This window comes from Myxine glutinosa, chromosome 7, assembly GCF_964187855.1.
Source record: "Myxine glutinosa chromosome 7, kmMyxGlut1.1, whole genome shotgun sequence".
Taxonomy (NCBI): Eukaryota; Metazoa; Chordata; class Myxini; order Myxiniformes; family Myxinidae; genus Myxine; species Myxine glutinosa.
The window spans coordinates 46,096,275-46,121,648 of NC_136267.1; the positions used below are offsets into that span (position 1 = coordinate 46,096,275).

The following is a 25,374-nucleotide window of genomic DNA, read 5'->3' on the forward strand; positions in this document are numbered from 1 at the left end:
ATTTCATTAATTTTTAAAAATTTACGGCTTCAGATGAAACACTGGTGGTTGAGGTATGCTATTATACAATTGATTAAGATTTTTTTTTTACGATTATCATTTATTTATTTTAATTATGCAATTAATCAATTAATTATTGTACACCTATAACCTGGTGTTGGCTTCGAGGTTAGGGTTGCTGGCTTGGGATCCTAGGATCCCGAGTTTGAATCCCAGTCGATCATTGAATTAATGCCAGGGGGGTTGATTCAGCCTGTCATCCTTCCGAGGTCGTGCGAATTGAGTACCAGCTTGCTGGGATGAATGTGCCGATGTGTGCCCTGGTATAGAATAGGTACACCGTATCCCTGCGTGTCATAAGAGGCGACTAAAGGGTTGGCGTCAGGAAGGGCATCCGGCCATATAAACATTGCCTCAAAAAGGGAACCATGATGATTGTCATGGGGCCCGCAGGGCTAACCCCGCTCTAGCAGGGAAAATGTCCTTAAAAAAGGGATTTTTTTTGTACACCTGTCCCTCCCCATACCTCCGAAGGCGCCTCGGGAATGCCGCGCTGGAGGATATTTATTTATTTGACATGGGGGCGGTGTACTTTGAATGGATCTGTACCTGTATTTATTGTTTTTTGGAGGGGTGGTGAATCGACCTATCAATATTCACATAAAATTGGTTGTAGTTCAGAAGATCCAATTAAAAACTGAGGGCACCACCAACTCATATTTCTGTCCAGTTGGTAAGGCTCAGCTCTGACGTTTCAACAAATGGGTGGCCTTCATCCTGGACTTGTGAAACTTTTTTAATGTATAGCTGGCAATCGTCAAAAGATATGCTTCAATGACTGTTGATGCATTCTAAAATCTAATGGTCAGATGAAACATTTGATGATGTGATTACTATAGCAACATGAGGAATGCAGTACATTTCTATGAAACCTCTAACATTTAATCTTGGAATCCCCTCCAAATAATGCATAAACTGTAAAATAACAAGCAGTCATTATGAGTTCATGTTACAGTATGTATTGAGAAGTTTTATTGCAATGATGTATTTTTGCCAATTTGGAGAAGTTGCGCATTATTTAGAAGTGACATATCTGTTTGCATTCATAGAGATGTTTGTTTACATGTTTGCATTAATGGTGCATTGAGTTGTCTTCTTCAGTTTGACTGCATGTTGTTATCAATGCAGGGTACAGCACTTTGTAGACATCTTTCTGATCTTCTCTATTTTTTATTTACAGTGTCTCTGGCTCTTTAAAGAGCTTGTACATATAATCATACAAATCACATGGTTATATGGGATGAAAATGCTGACAAGGTCAGTCTAAAGTATTACCTTGTGGCGGGCACAAGGGGTAATAATTCCGCGCACCAGTGGGTGGCGCGAGCGCCCAGGCGGGGACCGATGGTACATGCCCCGCCCTTCGACCGAGCGGCCACGCCCGGGGACTAGGCGTGGCCTCGGCACATATATGCGGGCTCTAAGCTCGAGCCCGCCCAGTGCTGCAGTCCGAGCTTTCACAATAAAGACTCTTTTGGTTTTATCAAACGCGTTGTGGCCTACCTCTTTGGCAAGCAAGTTGTGTGCGCAGCACCACACTTCACTGGTGACCCCGATTGGTTCAGCCATTGCTGACCACAGAACGCGCCATGGCCAACAACGCCATCGCGGTAAAACTCCCAGAGTTTTGGGAAGCACAGGCCGATGTGTGGTTCGTGCAGGCCGAAGCGCAATTTCAGCTTCGAGGCATAACGGCGGACGAGACCCGTTACTACCACGTGGTCGCCGCCCTCGGCCCCGGCACTGCCGCCCGAGTCGTATCCATCCTGCGGCACCCGCCGGTCGACCACAAGTACGGGGCGCTCAAACGTCTCCTCATCGCCACGTTCGGCCTCACGGAGATCGAATGGGCCGACCGCCTCCTGGACCTTCCCGAACTCGGTGACACACGACCATCCGTGCGGATGGATTATATGCTGTCGCTGCTGGGTGACCAAGCCACGGATTTCTTATTCCGGGCGCTTTTCCTACGCCAGCTACCTCTACAGGTACGCCTCGCGCTGGCCTGTTCCAAAATCAGGGAACCCCGCGCCCTGGCCGTAGAGGCCGACAAGTTCTTCGCGGCTTGCGACACGCGGTCGAGTTACGGTGCGGCCGTCGTGGATCCCGAGGCAGATGCGACTTCGTCCCTCGTGGCCGCTGCCACGCCCCGCCCACCACCACCGCCGCCGAGAAAACCGCGGCCGCCGCCGACCCCGCCGCTGCAAGCCTGGTGCTATTTCCACGCCAAGTTCGGCCACAAGGCTAGGACGTGTCACCCGCCATGCTCTTTTCACAAGTCGGGAAACGACCAGGCCGGCGCTCGTTATCCGGCCCTGAGCGTCGGCCATTCCGGCAGCCTCCTATTCATTACGGACACCTTGTCCGGGTGCCGTTTCCTCTGCGATACAGGAGCGCAGGTGAGCGTCATCCCCGCCTCCACGTCCGACAAGCGAACCGCGGGCCGGGGCCCCGCGTTGCTTGCCGCCAAAGGTACACCCATCTGCACATTCGGGAAGCGCTGCCTCTCCCTGCGGTTCGGAGGGCAGCGCTTTCAATGGTCGTTCGTGACAGCCAGCGTGCCGACTGCCGATGGCATTGCTTGGTGCGGACTTCCTATGTGCGAATGGTTTGTTGGTCGACGTGAAGCGCAGACGGCTCGTCCAGGCCTAAACCTTTAGCTCGCTCGCTTGTTCGCTGAGCGGCTCGTTGAGCGGCTCACTGATCGTCTCACCGAGCGGCTTGCCAAGCGGCTTGCTGGAGGGTTCCGTCCCGGCGAGTTTAGTTTGCACGCTTCCGGCAGCGGACGACTTTACCCGCCTCCTCGCCAGTTTCCCGGCCCTCACGCGGCCCACCTTCTCAGCGGTGGCCGTTAAACACGGGGTGGAGCACCACATCCCCACGGTCGGGCCGCCGGTCTATGCCCAGGCACGCCGACTCGAGCCTACGAAGCTTGCGGTGGCGAAAGCGGGGTTCGCCACGCTGGAGCGGCTAGGGATCGTGCGGCGCTCCAACAGCGCTTGGGCTTCTCCGCTGCACATCGTGCCGAAGCCCGGCGGGGGATGGCGGGGGATGGCGGGGGATGGCGGGGGATGGCGGCCGTGCGGGGACTACCGCCAGCTCAAGGATGCCACCACCCCCGACCGCTACCCGGTCCCACACATTCAGGACTTTTCCGCCCGGTTCGCCAACACGACCGTGTTTTCTAAGGTGGACTTCATCTGGGGCTACCATCAGGTCCCCGACCAACCGGACGACGTCCCGAAGACGGCCGTCATCACCCCTTTCGGCCTCTTCGAATTCCTCAGGATACCCTTCGGGTTGAAGAATGCGGCTCAGCCGTTCCAGCGGCTCATGGATAGCGTCTTGCGCGACTTACCTTTCCTGTTTGTCTACCTGGACGACATCCTAGTCGCGAGCGCGTCCCGGGAGGAGCACCTGCTCCACCTACGCACGCTTTTCGAACGCCTGGGCCAGCATGGCCTAATCATCAATCCCGCCAAGTGCCGTTTCGGTGTCGCCACCATCGACTTCTTGGGGCACCGCATCACCGAGCACGGGGCCGTCCCTTTACCGGCCAAGGTGGAGGCGGTCAGGGATTTCCCACGGCCCCGCACGATCAAGGGGCTCCAGGAGTTCCTGGGCATGGTAAACTTTTACCACCGCTTCATGCCCCACGTCACCCAGCTCCTCCGCCCCTTGCACGAGGCCCTCCGGGGCAAGCCGGGCAAAGGTGACATCGCAAGGTCGGAGCCGATGGCCGCAGCATTCGCGGGCGCAAAGCTGGCTCTGGCCGACGCCACCATGCTCGCGCACCCGGCGCCCGATGCACCGATCGCCCTCACCACAGACGCGTCGGACTACGCGGTGGGTGCGGTGCACGGGCAATGGGTGCGTGGTGCTTGGCAACCGCTGGCGTTTTTCAGCCGGCAGCTTCGCCCGCACGAACGCCGGTACAGCACCTTCGACCGCGAGTTGCTCGGGCTCCACCTGGCGGTCCGACACTTCCGCCAACTGCTGGCGGGCCGCCCGTTCACGGCCTTCGTTGACCACAAGCCCCTTGTGATCGGGATGGCCAAGGTCGCCGAGCCATGGTCGGCACGGCAGCAGCGCCACCTCTCTGCCGTGTCCGAGTACACGACGGACATCCGTCACGTGGCGGGTAAGGACAACCCGGTGGCGGATTGCCTTTCCCGGTCCGTCGTGCACGCGGTCCACCTCGGGGTCGACTATGCCCGGATGGCAGAGGCCCAGACCGCCAACCCCGGCGTCCAGGCCTTGCGGACCGCCATCACGGGCCTCCGCGTCACCGAGGTGCCGTTCGACGCCGCGGGCACGGTCCTCCTATGCGACGTCTCCCTCGCCCCATCGTGCCCACTGGCTGGCAGTGCCCGGTGTTCGACGCCATCCATGGCCTGTCCCACCCTGGCGCGAGGGCATCCCAGAAACTCGTCGGGGCAAAGTTCGTCTGGCATGGCCTCAGGAAGGACGTCCGCGACTGTGCCAGGACGTGCCTCGCGTGCCAGCGCGCAAAGGTCCACCGCCACACCCAGGCACCGTTGGCCCCGTTTACGGTGCCTGAGCGGCGGTTTGACCACGTGCATGTCGACTTGGTGGGACCTCTGCCCCCCTCGCGAGGGTTCACCCACCTCCTCACCATGGTCGACCGCACCACACGGTGGCCGGAGGCCATCCCATTGGCGGTGACGTCTGCGGCTGAGGTGGCGCAAGCCTTTATCGCCACTTGGGTTGCCCGGCTCGGTGCCCCCTCGGACATCTCGTCCGACCGCGGCCCCCAGTTCACCTCGGAGCTCTGGGCCGCGGTGGCGCAAGGGCGCGGGGTGAAGCTACACCACACCATGGCCTAGCACCCCCAGGCCAATGGCCTGTGCGAGCGCTTTCATCGCTCCATGAAGGCCGCGCTCCGAGCCAGCCTCCGCGATGGCGGCTGGGTCGGCAGGCTCCCCTGGTTCCTGCTGGGCCTCAGGACGGCACCCAAGGACGACCTGCGCGCGTCCTCGGCGGAGCTGGTCTTCGGGCAACCACTGCGGGTACCGGGTGAATCTATCCCCGACTCCACGGCTCCTTGGTCCGCGGCGCAACAGCGCTCCGCCCTTCAGGAGACCGCCCGGAGGTTCGCCCCGGTGCCAACGGCACACCACGGTTGCCCTCCTTCCCACGTCGCCCCGGAGCTTCGCACGGCAAAGTACGTGTTCATCCGGCACGACACCCACCGGGCACCGCTATGGCCCCCGTACGACGAGCCCTTCTGCGTGCTGGAGACCGGGGTCAAATTTTTCACGGTCGACATCAGCGGTGCTCCGGATCCCATTTCCGTGGACCGCCTCAAGCCGGCCCACCTCGATCCGGACCACCCCCCACCAGCAGCTCTGTCTCCGCATCGGGGCCGCCCCCCGGCGGTCGGACCCCCGGCACCCCCGCCAGCAGCGCTGCCTCCGCGTCCCCCTGGCGGTCGGACCCCCGGCACCCCCGCCAGCAGCTCTGCCTCCGCGTCGAGGCCACCCCCCGGCGGTCAGACCCCCGGCACCCCGCCGGCCCGCTACCCCCCGGCCCTGCACCCATCGCCAGGGGGCATTTCGGCCGCGTCATCCGGTTTCTCCGCAAACTCACCCTTCACGTGCGCGGGAATTCTGGGTGGGCACGTGTGGCGGGCACAGGGGGTAATAATTCCGTGCACCAGTGGGTGGCGCGAGCGCCCAGGCGGGGACCGATGGTACATACCCCGCCCTTCGACCGAGCGGCCACGCCCGGGGACTAGGCGTGGCCTCGGCACATATATGCGGGCTCTAAGCTCGAGCCCGCCCAGTGCTGCAGTCCGAGCTTTCATAATAAAGACTCTTTTGGTTTTATCAAACCCGTTGTGGCCTACCTCTTCGGCAAGCAAGTTGTGTGCGCAGCACCACACTTCAACCTCATCTTCTATGTATAAATCCTTCTTTTTCCCCATTCCAAAAAGCTCGATTGCCTGAGGTTTCTCTCTGGAATTGCATATAAAGTGTTTTATTTTTGGAATAGCTTTATGGAAATTGGCCTATTTTTATGAAATTAACAGATGATCTCGCTTGTGTACATTGGGCGAACGTTGCTCCATTGCACATTGTGATGACAATCACATGGAAGCAAAACCTGATTTGATGTTCAGTTTTGGAGTAGGTGAGAAATCAGGAACATGTTCCAGTAAGGTTAGATGCCTTATCGGCTTAAATATGTCAGATTGCATTGGATTTCAGAAGCGAAGCAGAGTTGAACCGGGTTATTAAATGGACCTTCATAGATGGCAAGATGGTTAGAGGGGTGCGCGGTGGGGGTAGTAAGAGATGGCAGGATAATTCAGTTGATATTGCACAGGCCTCTGAGATGTCTGGTTCTGAAATTGTTTCCCTGTGGGATTGAATCTGACTAATGCTGCCCAATCGATACATGATGGTAATGGTGCTCCCGCACCCCATGTTTTGTATTCTCATGCTCTGTTCTAGTCTCCTCCGCCATAGTATTTCATATCGATGTCCTCTCTTTCGTCATCCCTCATCTTTGGGATTCCCTCTTATATTCCACCTGCAGAGCAGAGTCTAGCTTTGCACCCGCCATTGCATTTCTGTGTGCCACACACAAGTATTCCCTGCCAATTTTGTGCTGGCCAAATAGGCTGGAGTGGAATTACTGGTGTGGGAGGGGGTAATGTAAACAAGACCGAAAATCTAACAGCGGCGTAGCTGGGCTTGTTTGGTACTTTCGTTTAAGAGGATGGTATGACCTGGGTGGGGATACCAGTTAGCAAATAATGTAAGTATTACATTATTTTTGAAGTACCATAAGTCTCTAAGCTGTCTGTCACCAGGGAAGTGAAGAGATTGCATTGAGACACTCACTGGTTTATTCTGTATGTTTTGAGTCAACATAAAACCATCCAAAACCTTGATCTTTTCTACCCCCGTTAATTCACCCCAGATCCACTTTTTTGAAATACCGACTTCTTTCCTGGAAGTCCTAGCAGTGTCCATGTGTTTTATACCTCTCCCAACCCTCCTCCCCCCCCCTTCGCGTGCCTTCTCCCCCCAAGCCCTCTTTCTCCCACAGATCTCCCGATGTCTCTGCTCTCAAATGTTGTACTTGTGTGCTTCCCTCTCTCTCCCCATCTTGTCTCCCGCTCCCTTGATCATATGTTTTACGTGTCAGTTTGTTTTTATGTGATTAATGTTAGCTCTTACATGAGCCTCGATCTTGTATACAAAAAAAGAAAGAAAAAAAGGAACCAACCATACGCCGCTTCAATCCATGTACCTTGAAATCACGACAAAGGGCTTGCAGTGTTACGATTATATTTACTATATTAGTATTATTAACATTATTATTATTACAAAGACGATGTTACTGCATTAATAAACCGAGGCAAATTCCTCACTCACGATAATTAGTACATCCGCTTCTCATTGAGTCAACAATGAACCAACCACTTCAATCCAGGAACCTTGCAGTGACGAAAACGGGATTGCAGTGTTACGATTTTATTTACTAAATTATTATTATTATTAACGTTATTATTATTATTATTATTATATTATTATTACAAAAACAATACTACTGTGTTAAGAAACCTGGGCGAATTTGTCCAAAGCGGCCTGAAGGTGAGGCATGAACTATGAAAGCATGAAGCCTAAGGCCTATACGTGCTGTGTCGTTCAAAGACTCTAACGCCTATGCTTTCGATATTTAATGGTCATTTTAACAATCGGTTTGTTTGTGTTTCACACTGAATGAAAAACGTAAAGATAGAGCATGCAGATTGTTATACATGACTAGGTTCAGCAATATGTCCGGCCTGAACGGCATAGGAATCAAAATGGCGGTGTGTGGATTCAGCCATGGTACCGCCGTAATGACATCACATCACCCCTGCCATGTGACCAGATCCTCAGCTCTGATTTGTGTACGTTTGAGGGGACATAGATACATACATACATACATACATACATACGGACAGACAAACACTGTTCTAGACGGCTTTGCACTAACGGCTACGCCATAAAAAAGAAAGGGAATGAGAGAATAGGCAAGAAAATACGAGTTAGGGATGTTAGGAAAGCGGTTGGGAAGACAATAAAGGAGAGAGAAAAGGGAATGGGTGGTTGGTGAGTGGGGGAAGGGCGGGGGGGGGGGGGGGAGTTGGTTATCTGTCCGTCTATCTGTTTGTCTTTTAGCAGTATATCTCAAAAGGTTATGGAAGGATTCAGAAGAAACTTGGTGGACGTATCGGGTGTGTGCCAAGGATAAATTTATTAGATTTTGGTGAAGATGCAGATCCGGATCCGGATAGTATTTGCTTGTCTGTCTGTCTGCTTGACTGTCTGTGAACAAGGTGTCTCAAAATGTTGTGGACGGATTCGGACGAAACCTGGTGGACACGTTGTGTGTGTGACCAGGAAGAATTGATTCAATTGTGGTGAAAATCTGAATGTGGATCCGGATCCGAGAATTTTTAAAGTGATTCTTCACAATTGAATGATTGCGCTAAAAACGATATATAACATGATATCTCATAACGTTATGGACTGGTTCAGACTAAACCTGGTGTATAGGTTGTGTGTGATGGTGTGAGTTATTGCTTTCGACGAATATCTTCCCTTCATTGGCATGCTCACTAAGCATTGTGCATTGTGCGATGGCTGCATACATATGGGTGGTGAGCAAGAGAGCAAATGCCAATGAAGGGAAACACATACACAGATAAGTGATTAAAGTGATAGAGGTGTGTGCTCTCCCTCTCCCACTCCCTATTCCTATGAGCATCGTTGGCTGCAGGTGCAGTAAATGCAATATGAAGTCTGATGTACATAGGTGCAGCAGACTGGCCAGGTCGTCGGTATGTTGACGGCTGCCCTTGATGTCCAAAGTGGACACATCTGTCTGCAGATGCTGCGCAGTGATGCCTAAATTTGTGCCAACACTGACTTTGGTTTGGTGTCTGACAAGTACGAATCGATTCTATTTTGGTGAAGATCTTAATGCGAATCTGGATATGAGAATTTAAAAAATTTTTTTTAGTGATTCTTCACCATCCATTGAGAGATGGGGCCAAAAAGGATATATAGCATGATATTTCACAACGTTGTGGACGGATTCGGAAAAAAACTTGGTGGAGAGGTCGGTTGTGTGACATGGACGAATTGATTCGATTTTGTTGAAGATCCGGACCTGGAGAAGGTGATATAATGCTGACACTTCCGTTTTGTTGCATTCTGTTCCACCCACATGCTGCCAAGCGGCCGACAGTGTCACAGAAGGTAATGTCCAGTCTATGTCCTCTGCCTGTGGTACTGCCCCTGTGGTAATGTCTTTCCGTGGATATTGAATGTGCGATGAGTTATAGCCATGGAATTGTCTTGTAGTCTTGCATCTTTGAATCTTTCCTCATAGCAAAGTCTTATAATCATCCAAGGAACCATATTGTGCTCCACTGCTTTGCGTGCATGCGCATCGCAAACAGAGATTTCTGTCACCTTGCAAGTTGGTTTGGAGTTTGCATGTTGAAAATGTTCTGAGTGTTGTTGCGATGTGCTCGAATGCACAAGCACAGTGCTCGTTTTTGTTGTTGTCGTCGTGGCTGACATGTTTGGAACATTTTCTTTGAGTTACCTGCGATGATAGAACAACATTCCACTGGGATTCCATAAATTCCTGACGTGTTTGTGTGCGCTTGTGCATGCATTTGTGTGTCTAGAGAGACTGGATGAGATGCTAATGATGGAAACGGAGCCAAATGAGCATTGCCCTGACAACCATGCAGATGCACAAGCAGCTACGGTCCGACCACGCCCACTGAGTCGTCGCATCACTTCCGCAGAGATAACGGTATGCATTGCGTTATGGTCTTTATGACTCAGGAATTCGCTGTGTGCATGACCTCATATGGCTTCGCACCTGGATGTTTGTTTGCCTAGACACTGTCATGACGACTTTAAAATCCTCTCTAGATGTACACAAGTTTCTTTGATTCAGACTTCTCTCTAGATGTACTTGCACTCACCATTCCTCCAGTCCCTGTTAGAACGACAAGGGTCTGTCACTTCACCAAAACATGATCCAGTGGAGACGTCGTCTGGTCCAGTCATCGCTCTCCCACCTGGCATGACCCGGCAAAAATCCCTCGGTGAGCGCTCGATTCTACATTATTTACTACTACACAAACCTCATGCCATCTTGTCGCCTTTCTACGGTGAAGCTGGACAGGAGCCATGCCAAATTAATCGCTTGCATTGGTGAATCAAACTAACATAACTTCGAGCTGAACGAATTGGCCACATAGATGACATCACACATAACCAGACACAGGATGCATCTCACACTTCGTTTAATGGGGGAATCATCAATGTTTTAATGGATGCACTTTTATAGATGCAAAATTGCTTGTTCTTCGAGTCACGTTTAATCGGGTGGTTCTGAGCTACATAAGGCAAAAAAGAAAAATGAATTGTTTTACTCCTAACCTTTAATTTCTCTTGTATTGAGGTAAAACCTTTGCCTGTGAAATATTTTTTGAATACATCAAGTTTTAGGGGTTGCACAGTGACTCATGGTTACCAGCCACTCATTGTTGCCCGATAATAGTTGATTTCCTGCAATCGAGAAACATCTTGCGATGTTTTGTCACAACTTTAAGCAGATACTGGGTTTGCTGTTCATCTCTTTTCAGGAGACGATTGTACTCTTCAATGAGAGCAACTGCATACACCAGAGTACAGCCGTGCTGTATTCAATTAACTTAAAAACAACTTCAAAATGTGCAGTACATAGCAAGGTCATAGGTCAACTGTAATGGTTAAAATCACAAGTATAGCAGTGGAGAATAAATAATCAACTCCAAACATTTATGCGAGCCAAATATGTGGAATTACAAACTCCGTGTGCAACCCCTACATTTAGACCAAAATGGCTTAAAATTTGACCACAAGGGTTTTTCATACAAAGAAAATGTTTTAAGTGTTAGGAGCTGACGTTTCTAACTTGCCTTTTTAAGAACCGCCCTAATGTTTAATCCAAAGTATAATTGCTTATTTTGTAGAATTAGGCTTATAGAGGAGCATTGGATCTCTGTTACTCCATGATCTTGACCCTTTCCTTTATCTTCTTCCCATCTTCTAGGCTGTTCAGAAGATAGTCCCAAGTCTGTACTTCACTCTCTGCCTCAATATTACTCTCGTTCTCCATCTCTCACTTTCTCTCCTCGTAATTCCCCCCATCATCCACCTTCCCCCACTCTTTCTGATGCTCCTCCACCACCTCCCTTCACGCCCCCACCACCGCCCATTACTAACCGTGCTTCACGGGCCTCGCGTACTGGCAATGGAGGATGGCGCCATTCAAGCTTTGAGCCATATGGAGCAGAGAGGCACAGAGGTACAGCTTCAAAAATGATGAGCAAGAGAAGTAGTTATGGTGAGAAAAGTTGAAGAGGAAAACCAGTGAAGGTTGAGTAGAATGGAATCAAACGATAAACTCCGGATGGGAATTGATGGACTTATTTATACATACAGTCACGTGAAAAAGTAAGTACACCCCATGTAAAGTTTTGACTTTTTCAACATATTTCAACATACAACGATTTGATCTTCATTTCAACAATATTGATAGATAAAGGTGATATAATACAACAAATATCATGAAACATTTGCATTTTGTAGTCCATTGTATAATTTAAATAAACATAAATGCAAATTTCGCATGTGGTAAAAGTATGTACACCCCGACATGTATCACTACTTCAAATACCTAAAATTAGAATCAGGTGCACCAGCTCAGGTGCAAATGATTAGAACATCGTTAGAGAGGATCTTGGAGGAACCTGTCTTATTTAAACCTCAGACATTTCGTTTGGTTTGCTCTTTGTTGTTGAAGTGTGCGGCATCACCATGCCTAGATCAAAAGAGCTCTCTGAGGCCTTCAGAAAGAAGGTTATAGATGCCTACGAGTCTGGGGAGGGATTTAAAAAGATCTCCAAACAATTTGAAATCAATTATTCGACTGTCCGGAAGATCATCTACAAGTGGAGAAGATTCCAAACAATTGCCAACTTGTTCAGGCCAGGCCGCCCCAGCAAGTTCAGCCCGATAGCAGACCGCAAGATGCTGAAAGAAGTCTCTAAGAACCCCAGAATGTCATCACTGGACCTACAGGTAGCTCTTGCCACTGTTGATGTCAAAGTGCACGAGTCTACCATCAGAAAGAGGCTGCACAAATTTGATCTACATGGGAGGTGTGCTAGAAGGAAACCTTTGCTGTCCAGAAAGAACATCAGGGCAAAAATAAAGTTTGCCAATGAACACCTAGGCAAAGACCAGCACTTCTGGAACAATGTGCTCTGGACAGATGAGTCAAAGGTAGAGCTATTTGGCCACAGTACCAGAAGACATGTTTGGCGAAAACCAAAGACAGCATTTGACCACAAGAACCTGATACCAACTGTAAAGCATGGTGGTGGAAATATTATGGTTTGGAGCAGCTTTGCTGCATCAGGGCCTGGGCAGCTCACCATCCTAGAATCCACTATGAATTCTTCATTGTACCAGAGGGTGTTTGAGGATAATGTGAGGCCATCTGTCGGAAAGTTCAAGCTCAACCAAAGGTAGACCTTGCGACATGACAATGACCCTAAACATACCAGTAAATCTACCAAGGAATGGCTGAAAATAAAGAAATGGAGGGTTCTGGAATGGCCAAGTCAAAGCCCGGATCTAAATCCCATTGAGATGTTGTGGGGGGATTTGAAACAAGCCCAAGGGAGTGCTCTCGCGAGATCACGGCGAGGTCACGTCTTTTCGAAGCTGTTCCATGCGCTCACGCTTTCGAAGCTAAGTGATCTTTCACATTTGTGTTTTTGGCGTATCTTTATCTTTCTTTCGGTGTATGTACCTATTGGGGTGACTTTAATAGGTTTCTCGGTGTTGGTTTTTCATACCTGTGTACAGAATCGTCGGTTTTTTTCGTATCGTGTATTCTGAGGCCTAGTGTAGTGCTAGTAGTAGTAGGCTACCGTGTCCTCAGACCTTGGCTTGAGGCTTTTGTTTTTTGTCTCAGCGGTTCTTCGATCGCGCTGCAACTACTGTCGGTCTCTGTTTTTCACGGTCTTTTCACCCATACTCCCTTGTTTTAAAATCTCAAAAAAAAAAAACCAAAATTTTTTTTCCCTTCCCTGTTCTTATCCGCTTGTACGTTCTTATTTGTTCTTTCATTCTTCGTTCTTTTGCTCTTTCGTTCTTCGTTATTTGTTCTTTCGTTCTTCGACCACGTTGTTCGAGATCACGTGATCAAGTTGTTAATACATGTTTCATCTGTCCCCTGAAGAACTTTATTATTATGTCATATTCTATAACACTTTTTCTACTTCTTCTAGAAAAGGATGCTTTCGACTTGCTCACCAATTCTATTCATTAAAAAAAATAAATTCCATCTCTTACAGTGCATCTTTCATTCATTCCCTAAACTCTCCAGAACTCCACCCATCCTTCAGCGTCCTCAAACGTATTGTTGCGGATATGAGGATGGCATTTTTTTGATTGTGTGTATTGGATTGTGGTAAACTGCTGTGTACCATTGGTTGGATATGGCCCCTCTTGCCTCCAGAGTTGTATAAAGGTAAAAAGGGCGTCTCGGTAATTAGTCCATAAGCATACACGTCAGCCAATCATAGAATGCCCCTGTTCGATAGCTTATATCTTATTATGTGTCTTAGGGTAAGGCTGTGTCTCCCATTAACTTAAATACTCCATTCTACCAAGTGAAATAAGAATAGGTCCCCTTTCATTTCATTTCGATGGCCAACTGCATTTTGGGCAGTTTTCTTCAACCACCATTGGCCACGAGGCAGGGTTGGGGAAGAAAGGTGGGTCCCCACCTCGTCAGAGAGGGGAGGAGTGAGCCAGCCCCACTCGACCAACCATGAACAAGGGGTTTGGCTTGAGAGGGCGGAGGAAGAGCGTTTGGGGGAGGTTCACAAAGGTTGAGGGGCGGGGCCTATATAACCCGCCGGCGGGGCGTTCCCAAAGGAGTTGAGACAAGGAGGGAGGAGACAAGAGCTGGGTCGTCAGAGAGTTGCGCTTTTACTGAGTCCAAAGAAAGAGCTGGGTCGCCAGAGCAGATGCGCTTTTACTGAGACAAGCAGCTCCGACCCGTGACTCCGCGCACACGACAGGCTCGGTGGCATCAGCGGCCGTCGAGGTCCAGCCCGATGTCCCGTGCGGGATCAAGCTCCAGCCAGCTCCGTGCCCCCCCCCCCCCCTCCAGCCACACACCTCCTTCCAGCAATCCACTCTGCAATTCCCCGCGTGAGTCAGTGTCTTTGTTTGTTCTGTCCTGGGTAGGTAATTAAGCTTGTATAAGGAATTCACTGTGTCACCTGCGTCTCATGTCCCTGTAAATAATCGTGACTGCTCCTTTTTGCTTGTGTGTGTAAATAATAAATCCCGTTACTCTTCTGTACGTCTTCTTCCTCTTTGCATTCGGTCGCTTTAGAGTTTTCCCGATTGAGTAGCTGTGGCGCGATACGGCCAACGTTTGGGTTGAATCGGGTTTTAGTCGGGGAATAACTGTTCGGCCGCAGTTACACCACCGCTCGGTCAAAATAACATCTAATCCGCGGTCCGTAACAGTATTTTTGACTCGAATGTCTCAACAAACTCATTTTGCAATAAATGTTCGTTTCCCATAAATCGTACACTTTTCAAAATCCAATCTCACCCCTCCCCTCCAAATCTTCCCCATCACCCATCTCTGTCAAATCTTCCCCCTTGCCCCTCCCCCCCAAATCTTCCCAAACACCCATCCCTTTCAAATCTCCCCCCCTGCCCCTTCCCTCCTAAACTCCCCCCACAGCCCTCCCCTCTGAGACTCTCCCTCACTCCTCCCCTCCTAGACTCCCCTCTCACCCCTCCTCCTCAAAGCGTCCTCCCCGCTTCTTCCCCCTTCCACCTTCATCTTCCTCAACCTTCTGCCTCACTCTTCCCCCTCCTCAAATAACACCTCACTGCGCCTCACCCAAACACCATCAAACCTTTTGTCCGCCCCATTCTTCCCTTTCTCCAAGCTATTCTGTAATCTCTGACACACCTGCAACAGCTCTCCCTACCTCTTCCTCCTCTGCCACATCCTGCCCTACCGCTCCCCCCCCCCCCCTGTTCTGTATCCGATGCTCCCCCTTCCTCTTCCTTAACAGTATGGACCTCAAACATCCGGGGCCTTCGCTCAAACTTAACTGATCTCTCCATACAGGTTGCTTCTGACAAACCAGACGTGATCTGCTTAACAGAAACCTTCCTCCTTCATGATGTCTCTGATTCTTGGTATCTCTCCCAGGTTGCTCCCTCCTCCGGTATGATAGACCTGAGCCTCGTTCTGGAGGTGGGGTTGCTATCTTTATAAAAAAACTCTCTTCCTCACTCGCCCTGCACTGCCCTCTCTCCACCTCACCCCCAGGAATACCTTTGGCTACGGCTTCCCCTTCGCTCCCACCTTTTGTTCATATGCGTGTTGTACCGTCCACCAAACAGTGATGACTCCATCTACATCTCGCTGTCTGATAATATGGACCAACTTCTATCTACCCATCCCAACTCTCTCTTCCTCATATGTGGTGATTTCAACTGTCACCATGCCAGTTGGCTGGGGGTGGGTACCTCTCTCACCAGCCATGGCTCTTCAGCAAAGGACTTCTGTGACTCACTGGGACTGACACAATCTGTCAATTCCCCAACCCGGATCTCAGTCAACGGAGAATCTTCTCTTCTGGACTTGGTTATGACTAACTTCCCTGAAAATGTCTGCTGCTCTTCTTCTGCTCCAATCGGCTCTTCTGATCATGTGCTTGTTAAAGTGGACATCTCTCTGTCCATTTTCAGAGAGCCTCCTCAGCGTCGACGAGTCTGGCATTTCACTCAGGCCAACTGGCACGGTCTTCAAGCAGCCATCAATCATCTGGACTGGTCTCCCATCTCTACTGCCTCTGACATCAACTCATCCTGGGAATTCTTCCAAAGTAAATTGCTCTCTCTCATGCACAGTTTTATCCCTTCTCGTCTTCAGTTGTCATACCCTTCCTCCCGTCCATGGTACACGGAATGTTGTGGTGAGGCTATTGCCCAGAAACAACTTGCTTTCGTCTCCTGGAAAGCAAATCCAACGGAAGGAAATCTCATTTCCTTTCACAAAGCCCGAAACAAGTGTGTGTCCACCCTCAGGAGAGCCAGGAAACAATATCTCTCCGTCCTCAGGACCGAACTCTCTTATCTGTCACCCTCTTCCAAATACTGGTGGCGTCTGGTAAAATCTGTTTCTGGTGTTTGTTCCCCCTCCATCCCCTCCCTCACCTTAAATGGCCACACGGCTGACTCCGCACGTGAAAAAGCCGAATGCCTCAACTCTGTGTTTGCCTCTAAATATTGTGTCCCAAACCCATCCCTCTCTGTACCCACCGTACCCAGTCGTACCCAGCTGCTCCTGGACTCCGTGTCCTTTCCTCCTGACAAGGTGGAAAAGTGTCTGTCAACCCTCGACTCTGATTCTGCAACTGGACCTGACGGCATCAGCCCACGGGTCCTAAAATCATGTTCTTCCGCTCTTTCACTCCCTCTCTCTGTTCTCTTCACCCTCTCTTTTGCTCAAGGTCATCTTCCATCTGCTTGGAAATCTGCCAACATCACCGCTTTGCACAAAAAAGGTGCAAAAACAGATCCCAGCAACTACAGACCAATCAGCCTTCTCCCAATTATCAGCAAGGTCATGGAATCCATCATTGCTTCAGATATGAAATCTTTCCTCTTCTCCAATGGCTTGATCTCTGATCATCAATTTGGTTTCAGACCTGGACACTCCACTCTGGACATGCTGCTTCTGCTTTCTCAACAATGGATGGAGGTCCTCAATGCCAAACAGGAAATTAGAGCAGTCTCCCTTGACATATCACGTGCCTTCGATACAGTCTGGCACCCCGCTCTGCTCACCAAACTCTCCTCTTTTGGTATCCATGGAAATCTCCACGCATGGCTGGCGGACTTCCTCTCTAGTCGTAGTCAACGTGTGGCCCTGAATGGGTTTCTCTCATCTCCTCTTCCTGTTCAGGCTGGAGTTCCCCAAGGCAGTGTTCTGGGCACTGTGCTTTTTCTGGTCTTCATCAATGATCTCTCTGACTCTCTTGAAAATCCTCTCTATCTCTTTGCTGACGACTCTACTCTCTGTCGCTCCATTCTTCATCCCTCAGATCGGCAGTCTGCAGCCTCCTCACTCTCTGCAGACCTTGACAAAATCACAGACTGGGCAAACAAGTGGAACATGTCTTTCAATCCTGACAAATCTCACACTCTTACGATGTCTCTAAGAAAAGACCGACTGGACAACCCTCCCATCCACTTTCTGAATAATCCTCTCCAAGAAGTTCTGTCACACAAGCTTTTGGGTCTCACTATCTGCCATGATCTTTCCTGGAAAAACCACATTTCAAATCTGGCCTCCAAAGCCAGTCGCCGACTGGGCATCCTCCGTCGTGCGAAGTCCTTCCTTGGCACACCTGAGCTCCTCACCACATACAAGGCTTTCATCCGCAGCTCAATGGAATACTGCTCTCCCCTCTGGGCTGGTGCTCCTGCCTCACACCTAGCTCGCCTTCGCGCTGTTGAAACCAAAGCATTCAGAGTCATTGGAATCTCCCGCGATGAAGCTAACTCCAAGGGCCTCTCACTCACTCACTGCAGGCAGGTTGGTGGTCTTTCCGTCTTCTACCGACTCCTCTCTGGCCTTGCCCCCCCAGCTCTCTCTGGGCTCTGTCCCGCAAATATTCCTACAGGTCGCACAAGATCTGCCTGCAACCCTCTTTTGGTTAAACTGCCAAAATCAAGACACTCTGCTCACCTTCACTCCTTCATTCCTCTTTTCTCCCGCCTCTGGAACAAACTCCCTCACTCTCTTCAATCCCACTCCACCCTCCAAGTCTTTAAAACAGCTGTTCACCACCATCTCTTATCTTCCCCCATCCAAAACCTTGATCTTTTCTACCCCCGCTAATTTCACCCCAATTCCCCTTTTTGAAATACCAACTTCTGTCCTGGAAGTCCTTGGTGTCCTTGTGCTTTATACTTCTCCCTCCCCCCCCCCCCTTCCCATGCCTCCTCCCCCCGGGCCCTCTCCCTTCCACACATCTCCCTGCTCTCGGATGTTGTGTTTGTGTGCTTCCCCTTTTCTCCCCATCTTGTCTTCCGCTCCCTCTTTTTGTGTATTTTGTTTGTCTGGTCGATTTGTTTGTGAAGTAAATGTTAGCTCTTTCACGAGCCTCGATGCAGTATACAAAAAAAAAGAAGAAAAAAGTTGTGCATGCAAGAAACCCCTCAAACATCGCACAGCTGAGAGAATTCTGCAAGGAGGAGTGGGCAAAAATTTCTCCCAGTCGATGTCAGAGACTGGTAGACAGTTATAAGAAACGCCTACTTGAGGTTGTTTCTGCCAAAGGGGGCAATACCACCTATTAGAGCCAAGGGTGTACTTACTTTTTCCACATGCGAAATTTGCATTTATGTTTATTTAAATTATACAATGGACTACAAAATGTAAATGTTTCATGATATTTGTTATATTATATCACCTTTATCTATCAATATTGTTGAAATGAAGATCAAATAGCTGTATGTTGAAATATGTTGAAAAAGTCAAAACTTTACATGGGGTGTCCTTACTTTTTCACGTGACTGTATATTGTGCTTCTGATCTAACCTCATGTGATGGAAAATAGGTGAGGAAGGAGAGGGGTAGAAAATGGCAAAGGTGAAGATATAAAACATTTGTTAGATATGAAAAATGGTCATTTGGATTTATGCATAAGAATTGAAAGGGTAAATTAGAAGACTTGTTTCAACAAAATAATGTGTTCCTGTTTCGCTTTTCTCCTTATTCCTCTTCTAGCTTCTGCATTGGATTCGCAAACATCTCCCCCCAAAACTCACCTATCTCCCTCTCACTCCTTACTTTCTTTATCACAACTCTCTCATCTCAGTTCTCCTCCATCTTCTCCTTCACCTCCACTTCCTCCCCCTCCATCCCTACCCATATTATCATCGTACGTCTCTTATGCCCACCCTTCTCGTTCTCCATCATTGTCTTCACCCCTTGCCACTCTCTCACACCTCACGTCCTCTCTACCACTTTCTCCTCCATTCACATCACCACCGTGCCAATCTCCGGCTCCTTCACTGTCTTCTCCTCCTGCATTTTCTACAGATTTCCACTCGGCTTTTCCTTCTCCACCTCACCCACCAACTCCTTCCACCATTTCTCCTCCTTTCCCCCCAAGCTCTAGTCCCTCATCTCCTTCTTTCTCACATTCTCCATCTCATCTTTCTTCTCCAACTTTTCCTTCGCCTCCACCTCCTCTCTCTCCTCCACCAGAAAGTCCCACTAAAGGACCCCTAATTTCTGAAAATCCTTACGCAAATGTAGGCCAACCCGATGTGGCGGCACTTGCCCCTGCAAAGCCACTGAGACGTCGGATTTGGGAGCAACACCACTCCTCGGAACCTTACCTTTGTCCACTATCTCCAGTTGACCTTGGACGGCCACATTCTTCCTTTGAACCTTCCATGCTTTCTGATCTTTCATCGCCAAACCGAGGTTTGTTTTGCTCATGCTCGATTATTTATTTATCTATTTTGCTAGCTTATTGTGACTTATACATGTAATACCTTTCTGTTTACAGATTTGTCCAATTGGTTTGATCATTCCATTTTTCTTGAGTATTTCATGTCTTGTATATGAACTGTTCTTCATTGCTGTCTTTCTTTCAATATTCTACAGAGCGTTCCTTGACTCGGATGTATGGAAACCAAAAGCCAGGAGAAAGCCCGAGTATGACTCTCCTTGATGGTTTTGGGCAGGTCACACTATCGCCGTCGTCATCATCATCCTCACCGTCATTGTCATCACCAGATAATAATGAAAGGAAAGCATTATTAAAAATTGCTGGAAATGAGATTTATTTGCCAGAGAAACATCAGACTCAAAGGAATAACATCTGCGAGAGTGTTGACGAGAGGGTTGGAGATGTTATTGGGCTTAATTTTGAGCAGGTCACTGAGCAAAGTGTTGAGGAGCATTTTCATGGACTCACCGAAGAGAGCACCAGGCCTAGTGTCGATGGGGGTGATAAATCTGAAGAGTTCCAAGTTTTGGTTGAAGAACAAATTACGGGACAGGTGATTATGACTGAGTCAATGCTACAAGTGATTCAGGAAAACAACGGGCAAGGTGTGGAGAAGACAAAACAGGGAAATAACCATACAGATAACACACAGATTGATGATTGCCAGGAGATGAGCATGGAAAATGTTTCAATTAAAGATGATCAAGCGATAGACGGCCACGAGAAGCCAAATGACTTGTGGGAAGAGAAATGTGTTCAAGTGAGGAAAGAAGAGAGATGTGTGCAGGAGAAGAGAGAATGTGACCTTGCACCAGAGGTCGATGTGAAAGTGGGTGACAAAGATGAGGAGGAGGCATATGGACATGAAACAGACGCACACACACCGGTAAACCTACTTGATGTGAGAAAGGAGAACGAATTGCCAAGAGAGGCACAAAATCATGAGGACGTGAAGGTGCAAGTGGCAGATATGGCAGTGAAGGTCCTGACAAACATGAATGTGGTGGAGGTGAAGGTGGAGCAGAATATAAAGTTAACAAAACCGGAAATGGGAATTGATGAAGTTGAAAATACAAGCGTCAAAATGGAAGAGAATGAAACTGACTTAAATATTGCAAATAAAAATGTTTTGGAGGAGAGACAGGAAGAGGTTAGTGAGACCAAAAAAGAAGAAACAAAAAAAGAGGAAGTTAACAAAGATAGTTGTGGTGATGACAAGCCAAAGACAGAACAACAGAACAAGGAAATGGAAGATGGGAGGAGTGAGGAGGTCTTGGAGATGATGGATCAGATGGAAACAAGTGTGCTACAATTGAATCAGGAAAGTCCAGTTGACATGGTTACTGATGAGGAAGCAAGCGGAAAAAATGAAACATTCTCAGTTGCTTTTTTAAAAGACTTATTTCTGCTCCCCAACCCAGAATTGACTAAAGACTTGGAGAAACCACAAAGTCTTCTCGAACATTCTGAGCACTCATCCACGATGGAAACTCACAATACCGAAACAGCAGTTACTGCAAGGATATCACAAGAAGATGGAGAAGAAGACTTTATCTTTACAGATCCTTTGCCACCTCCTCTTGCCTTCCACAATGGCCTTCCATTTTTACAGAGGGAAAACCTGTTGCCAAAAATGGAGGTGAGGCACAAAAGACAAAATTATATTGATAATATCTTTATTGTATTTTTGCAGTAAATTGGATTATCTCTATTCTGTGTGCAGTTGCTCCTAACATTGTGGACTATTTATGTGAAATAGGCCATTTGACTTGGTCATATGTTAAGCAAGGCGATACTTCCAGAGCTATCCTCCAAACTGCCTCTTGGTCGATCATTTCACCTTTGAAGTATTACGTTGACGGTGAAGAAGAAAAATAAATATTGTCCTCAAATTTTAAAAATGCTGAACAATTTGCCAGATGCTCTGGATTATTCAAAGTATGAAATACTAGATTTGTGGCATTGTGGTTCAAGCGTCCACTCTGAGTCTAGAAGGTCAGCAGTTTGATTCCAACCCTGGCTGAGTCAGACCGAATACTTTAAAGATGGTATGTGCTGCTTCCTCGCTTGATGCTCAGCATTTATAGAACAGAGTATGGTTGGCATCCCTTGGGGAGGGAAATTTCTCCTTAAAGGTGTTCCGGTTACTGCAGAAAGAAAAGCGTCACCACCACTGGTACCGCTGGCACTCAGTGTGTTCTGGGGAGTTGCTTGCCCCAAGGTCTACTGCCATGTTTGTTTGATGTCTCTGTCTGTATGTGAGTGCATGATTTGTGTGTGTGGCAGCTCTTAACTAAGCCTAAGACTCTGCAGAAAAAGCCTTATGTTGCTTTCCATGATGTCTTTACTTTGCCTTTACTTTTGCTATATTGATCATGATCCATGACTTTACTTTTGCTATATTTCTCCCCATTTCCTACATCCCTGGTTGTTTGCACATCGCCAGCTTCCTCTTCCCAACATGAGGCTTGACGATATGGAAATGGGACCTCAACTCGACAGTACAGACATTGTCGCTGAAATTTTATTACCAGGAGATCTTCAGCTTCCTACTGCCTCATCCTCAGAAAATGATGTCAATTTGGATGTGGAGAAGACTGAGCAAGGAATTATCTCCAAGGAGAAATTCTTGGAAAATATGGACTCAGTTTCCAGCATTTCATCTGACCTTGCAGTGTTGGACACAAATAAGGATTTGGATCATTCACTCACCAGTCATCCCTCAGACAAGCCTCCAGTGCCACCCAAGCCTCGATTGATTCCTGCAGCATCTAACCAAGACCCTTTACAAAGGAGCATTGTGACCTCTCCCCCACCGCCTCCTCCTCCTCCCCATCCTCCTCCGCCTCCTCCACCACCTCTTCCACCTCTAGCTCCTCCTCTTCCACTTCCTCCCGCACCAGTTCCTCCAACTCAGCCCTCCTTCACTCACCGAGCCAATGAAGTGTCTAAACCTCAACTTTCTTGCTCAAGGTGATGTTTTCATTTATGTGATCTATTACCTTGTCATACTCGATCGTCTCATCTAATCATATGCCTGCACGTGTTTTACAACACATTAATCTTTGTTTATCTGAATCATCTGCATGGTTTTATTAATCTCATTGCCGCAATCAATAAATGCATTCTGTGTTGTGTCTTAATGTAGAGGAGGTGTGGCAGTGGTTGCCATTCGACAATCCCAACTTGAGACTGGTGATCCTCGAGCGAATGTCATGAGTGAGTTAACGTCACGACTGCAGCAGCTCAGCTGTGCTCATGACATGGACAACATGGACAAAAGGAAAGAGGTTGTTGAACATAGAGCTGTCGGCGGAGATGGACTTCAAAAAAATATTATGTCCCCAGATGCAGGAACTAGGTAAAGATATGCAATGCCCATATTTTCTTTCTTTGTTTACATTCCTTCCTCATTAGCTGAACTTTGATTTTGATCATAATCACCCTTTCACTTCTAATTATGCCAAATAACTGACCCTTTTCAATTCCCTTATCTTTTTTCCATCTCGTGCAAATGTTTCTCTTTTTTGTTCTTGGTTTCTACTTGGCTTTTCTTCTAGGAGTCCAGTTGAGGTCATGAGTCCAACTCGTCATTCATCACATTCATTGCCGTGCCACAGCCCTAATGCAGTACCCCCAACCGTGAGTTCTCAACAATCGCCACAATCCTCCCAAGAAACATTGCCATTCAATCGGTTCAGTCCACCTCCTATAGCCCCACGTCCACCTGGTCTTCGACACCGCCCCGCATCTCTAAATCTCCACATCTCGAACTCCAGGCCTCGGGTGCAGTCACCACTTTCTCCGACAACTCCTCGGTCTTTTCCATCTCCCTCTTCCACTTGTATTTCTGGTGCCACAGCTTTTGGCTTGGATCACCCAGTGAAACAGTGGACAAAGCAGGAGGTTGGTGAATGGCTTGAAAGCTTGAGTCTTGGAGAACTTCGCAAATCCTTCTTTGATCACGACATAGATGGTTCTCTGCTACCCGTACTAACCCGTGAAGATTTGCTGGAACTCGGAGTAAGGCGTGTAGGACACAGGATGAGTCTGGAAAGAGCTCTGCGTCAGCTCCTTCAGAGGTAGCATGGTTGGTGACTACTTCTACCTCTGTTTTTGTCACTTCCTGGATTAACTCTTTTATTCACTTTGACTCTCATTGCACTTAATTGCTTTGAATTTTTTTTCTCCCCTTTTGAGAGATGGGTGAGGGGGTGAGGGTGGTGTGTTTTTCTGTCATTCTCACTGTTGCAGGTGTTTTGTGAACTTTTGAAAACTTGTGTGACCATTTCACCCTGCTCCTTTTGGGTTGTTTGTTTGCGGTACTCCCCAGTGGAGCCAATTATTACTCACAAACCTTATCCCAGATGTCCTCTTTTTTATTCTGTAACTTTTCTCATTTTTTTTGAACTAGTGCTTCTCTTCAACCTACATCGCACTATGTTATTGCTTTACCTCTGGATTTCCTCTTTTCATATCTTCTGATCAGCATCTCACTGGACTTAATTAACCCACTTTCTGTGTTTACTTGTCTCCCTCCCTTCCTGCCAACTACACCCTTCCGCACATATTTTTCTTGCTTGCTCCCTCTTTCAAAACAAATGGCACTCGAGGAAAATGTGATCCATCACATGAAAGAAAGAGTCCCTTTAGGGAAAAAGTTTGTAAAAATAAAATAAAATAAATTGACATTATGGAATCACAGACATGGTTTGTGAATTGGAACACTGGGTGATCTAAATACAGCACAATGTTAGAACACTTGTCAAAACATTTTGGCTTACGTTGAATTTTGAGGGTGAAAGAGAAGCCACGTGGAGAATAATCAGTTGTAGAGATGGCCAGATAGAGCTACCTGAGGCTAGATGTAAGACTGTTTGTTGTCTGTAATCAAGTGATTTTATGTGCAATAATATAATTTATCTATAACTTCGCGAGCAGATTTCCTGCCTACTAACCCAAGGCACCGGGTTAGTCTGTTAACCTGCAGTGTTAATCCCGTAAGCTAAGCAACAACAACTTTTTGAGTGTTAATATACTCCCAGGCAGCTTTCATCACCGATTCTGCAAGATGTGTAGTTTTTCAGGTTGCAAATATTAACAGGTATGTAAATGTTTATACAACCTTTGCTAGGTATATAATTTAGTTAGGATTTGTTGTTTTGTTATTGTTTGTTTATTAACATTGACTAGATAACGCCTAAAACCAGCCAGTATTGCGGTCATTTTGGTCACTTTGGCATTGTCTCAGGTGTTATGTTGGTGTAGCCTATGGCAGTGTAACAGAATTATTGGCTGACAGAGTCTACCTGTCGATGTGACTGGATTGTCTAAATGGCTGACTGTTTCAGATGACTGTCTGATTCACTTCTCAGGTCATAGACATTGCAAGCGAGCTGCAACTGACTGGCTGGGTGACAGATTCCTTCCCGAAGCAGTTTCAATCATTTGGTTGACTGTCTTCCTGGCTGGTGACAAACTCCTCCCGAAGCAGAGTTTCAATCATTTGGTTGACTGTCTTCCTGGCTGGGTGACAAACTCCTTCCGAAGCAGTTTCAATCATTTGGTTGACTGTCTTCCTGGCTGGGTGACAAACTCCTTCCCGAAGCAGTTTCAATCATTTGGTTGACTGTCTTCCTGGCTGG

At 48.1% G+C, this 25,374-nt stretch overlaps 1 protein-coding gene across 3 annotated transcripts in view; it reads left to right on the forward strand.

Annotated features, from left to right (window-relative positions):
• The window catches only part of LOC137430737 (uncharacterized), a 265,309-nt gene that overhangs the window by 238,365 nt on the left and 1,570 nt on the right, over positions 1-25,374 (forward strand). For 2 of the 3 annotated variants that reach the window (XM_078781624.1, XM_078781625.1), the window contains exons 19-26: positions 9,779-9,909; positions 10,096-10,207; positions 11,200-11,493; positions 18,997-19,701; positions 19,885-21,368; positions 22,176-22,702; positions 22,878-23,090; positions 23,290-25,374. The exon at positions 23,290-25,374 is cut by the window's right edge and continues 1,570 nt beyond it. In XM_078781624.1, coding sequence (XP_078637750.1) covers positions 9,779-9,909; positions 10,096-10,207; positions 11,200-11,493; positions 18,997-19,701; positions 19,885-21,368; positions 22,176-22,702; positions 22,878-23,090; positions 23,290-23,815 — 3,992 coding nt within the window. In that variant the 3' untranslated portion in view covers positions 23,816-25,374. The remainder of the gene's footprint in view (positions 1-9,778; positions 9,910-10,095; positions 10,208-11,199; positions 11,494-18,996; positions 19,702-19,884; positions 21,369-22,175; positions 22,703-22,877; positions 23,091-23,289) is intronic. The other variant, XM_078781623.1, reaches the window with a different exon arrangement.